The following is a 3,050-nucleotide window of genomic DNA, read 5'->3' as shown; positions in this document are numbered from 1 at the left end:
CTGGCTTCTTGGGAACAACAGCGGGAGCAGCTGGCTTGACTACAGGAGGCAAGTATTCGTTCTTGGGAGCAGGTTCAAAAGCCTTCTTGGGAGCTTCATAGTGATAACCATCTTCTTCCAAAACACCAGCTTTAGGGGCAACCGGTTTGGGAGCAGGAGCTGGCTTAGGAGCAACAGGCTTGGGAGCTGGCTTGGATTGAGGAGGCAAGTATTCGTTCTTGGGAGCAACGGGCTTGGGAGCTACAGCGGGTTTCTTTGGTGTATCAACATGTTTGGGAGATACAGGAACGGGCTTCTTAGGCACAACGGCGGGTGCAGCAGGCTTGACTACAGGAGGCAAGTATTCGTTCTTTGGGCTAGCAGGCTTAGCAGGAACAACGGGAGCAGGTCTAGCTGGTTCAAAAGCCTTCTTGGGGGATTCATAATGATAACCATCTTCCTCCAATACTCCAGCCTTGGGAGCCACAGGCTTGGGTGCCACAGGCTTGGGAGCTACTGGTCTAGGAGCAACGGTTTTGGGGGCTTCATATTGGGGGAAGGGAATATCAACAACTGGATGATCGTAGTGATAACCATCTTCTTGTAAGTTATTGCTGTTATCAAACAAGTGTGATACGTCAGCACTGACGCAAGCCACTAAGGCCAGAGCAATTAAAAATTTCTGAAATCAAACACAAAAATCACATAACACACAATTAAAATTATAAACATTTTAATTTAAGATACTCCACTTTATGTTAAATATTTTCCAAAAAAAAAACTTTTATTCCTCTAGTATTTTTCATTTCAAATATTTTTTTTTTTTAGTAAATGGAGCATTAAATTTTGTCACATCAAAAAAATTGTGTCTTAATTATTTGCTCTTTTTTTCAAGGTTGAAACTTTTCTTTTTTTGTCAACTTTTTAAACCACTTTTATTACACACTGTATTCACAGACCGTTAAATCCTTTAAATTCTTACCATATTGTATTTATGCGACGAATTCGATTCTAATCCACACAACGAATGTCGACGAATGACTGTGTTGTTAATTTAGATTGCGAAATTATTTATATCGCCAAAGAAAAAAACTCAAATGAATAAAGAAAAAATCAAGTTAAGGATGTTACAATATGAGAACATTTTTAAAAGCTTTTGTGACGTTCGATATTAAACTATAAGCTGCTGATGCTGCTGCCAAAAAAAAACATTGTCATTATGATCATGAGCAACAACATCATGATCAGCATTATCATCATCATCATCAGCAGCAGCAGCATCATTATGATGTTCGTATACATACACTGAGATGACAAATATTTCGATTTGTGTTTTATTCTTAATGTTTTTGTTAGTACATATTTTAAATTTAATTTTTATTGTAGTTTTAGCCAATTGTAGATTGTTCTTTCGCTGTTGATCTTGTTGATGCTCTGTTTCTCAGTGAAGAGAAGTTTATGTGTTTTAGTTGCTCATAATGAGGTTTTGTTTATAATGATGTTGATCTTCTAACGATCAACGTTAACTCCGTCTTTAACACTAACTCTCAGTGATCGTCACTTTAACAACCGGCTTCTGTAGAATAACACCATCACAACATTTTCCATTAAATCTTGATTCTTAAGCGATACATTTTGTATTGACAGGCAAAATTAAATATATATAAAAAATCACCAAAAACAAATTTTAACAATTTCTTAAGTGATGGTATTTTTGTGTGCATCCTACAGTAGGTAGTAATAATATTTCAATATTAACCTGGACTACATTCGCTCCATAGACAAAGTTCTCATTGAACTCATATTAAATGAACTTCATAAGAACTCTAATCGAAATATAAGCGAATACTAGTCGAACTCATAACGCAATTAAATACCAAACGATTTCAAATCATTTAATTTCCAAACAGTTTAAAAACTACGACTCTTTTAGTCGATTTTCATTTAGTAGGGTTCACTTTACATCGTTGCCTACTGCCTCTTATAATCAATTATTTTCTTACTAGTTTTTTGTTTTCTAAAATATTTATATTTGTATATTTTTTAAATACTATTATGGTTCTATTATTATAATTCTAACATAAAACTGTATTTTAATTTATTCAAATTAGTTGGTTAAATTAATTTTTGTTTTTGTATTTTTCTTTTGATCAGAAGTGAGCGTTTTTGTTTTTTCTAATTTATTTCGTTTTTCTATTATTGATTTTGATTTAAATCTTTAAGAATCTTTAAAAGTAGTTTTTTTAATATATTCTTTTATATATTTTGTCATTCGTCGTTTTCTCCTAAAAAACAAAAGTTTAATTTTATTATTTCAAAGTGTTTAACAAATGATGAATTGCCACTTTACTATAAACTAAAACAAACTTTAGAGTTTATGTTAATTTTTATTGGCAAACAAAAACTTACTAAAACAAAACGCAAAATTACACAATATTTTGTAAAAATACAATAAATTTTATTTTTATAAGGAATTTGTCTATAATTTCTTAGAACCAGAATGTTTAAACCAGATTACTAACATGAAAGCAAATTTACATACAAACATAATGGGTAGGTATCCCATTCTAAGGTTGAAAAGCTGGTCAGTTATTTTTACAGCCAACGTTTAGATGTTAGTAATAAAAATAAAAATAGTCGTATAATTTAATTGTGAGAGATTGGAGTTTTTTTAAACTAAATATCAAACCCTAAAGCACCGTTAAAGCTAATGCCGTTAAAGCGTGACAGGCAGATGAGTTGAGATTTGTTTTTTTTTTGTAATTTTAATGTTTTACTATGAATAAAACAGAGACAGGTTATTGGCCTTTATTCAAAACTAAATGAACAGATTAATTTTGATTTTATTGAACCACCTACTGGCAAAGATCTCTACACAAATTCGAAACAAACTCCACTTCAAATCTTACTCTACTCTTATTCTACTCTTACTCTACTCTTACTCTACTCTTATTCTACTCTTACTCTACTCTTACTCTACTCTTATTCTACTCTTACTCTACTCTTACTCTACTCTTACTCTACTCTTACTCTACTCTTACTCTACTCTTACTCTACTCTTACTCTACTCT

General features: G+C 32.2%; 1 protein-coding gene across 1 annotated transcript in view; it reads right to left on the bottom strand.

The window, feature by feature from the left end:
* The window catches only part of LOC111689586 (predicted GPI-anchored protein 58), a 2,003-nt gene extending 899 nt beyond the window's left edge, over positions 1-1,104 (bottom strand). Inside the window, exons 1-2 of the mRNA XM_023452055.2 lie at positions 962-1,104; positions 6-661 (exon numbers count right to left, since the gene is read on the bottom strand). Of these exons, the coding sequence (XP_023307823.2) occupies positions 6-661; positions 962-964 (659 nt within the window). The 5' untranslated portion in view covers positions 965-1,104. The remainder of the gene's footprint in view (positions 1-5; positions 662-961) is intronic.
* Positions 1,105-3,050: the final 1,946 nt, after the last annotated feature.

This window comes from Lucilia cuprina, chromosome 5 (genome assembly GCF_022045245.1).
Source record: "Lucilia cuprina isolate Lc7/37 chromosome 5, ASM2204524v1, whole genome shotgun sequence".
NCBI lineage: Eukaryota > Metazoa > Arthropoda > Insecta > Diptera > Calliphoridae > Lucilia > Lucilia cuprina.
The sequence above is the reverse complement of the archived record's forward strand: the minus strand, read 5'-3'. Positions and strand labels throughout refer to the sequence as shown.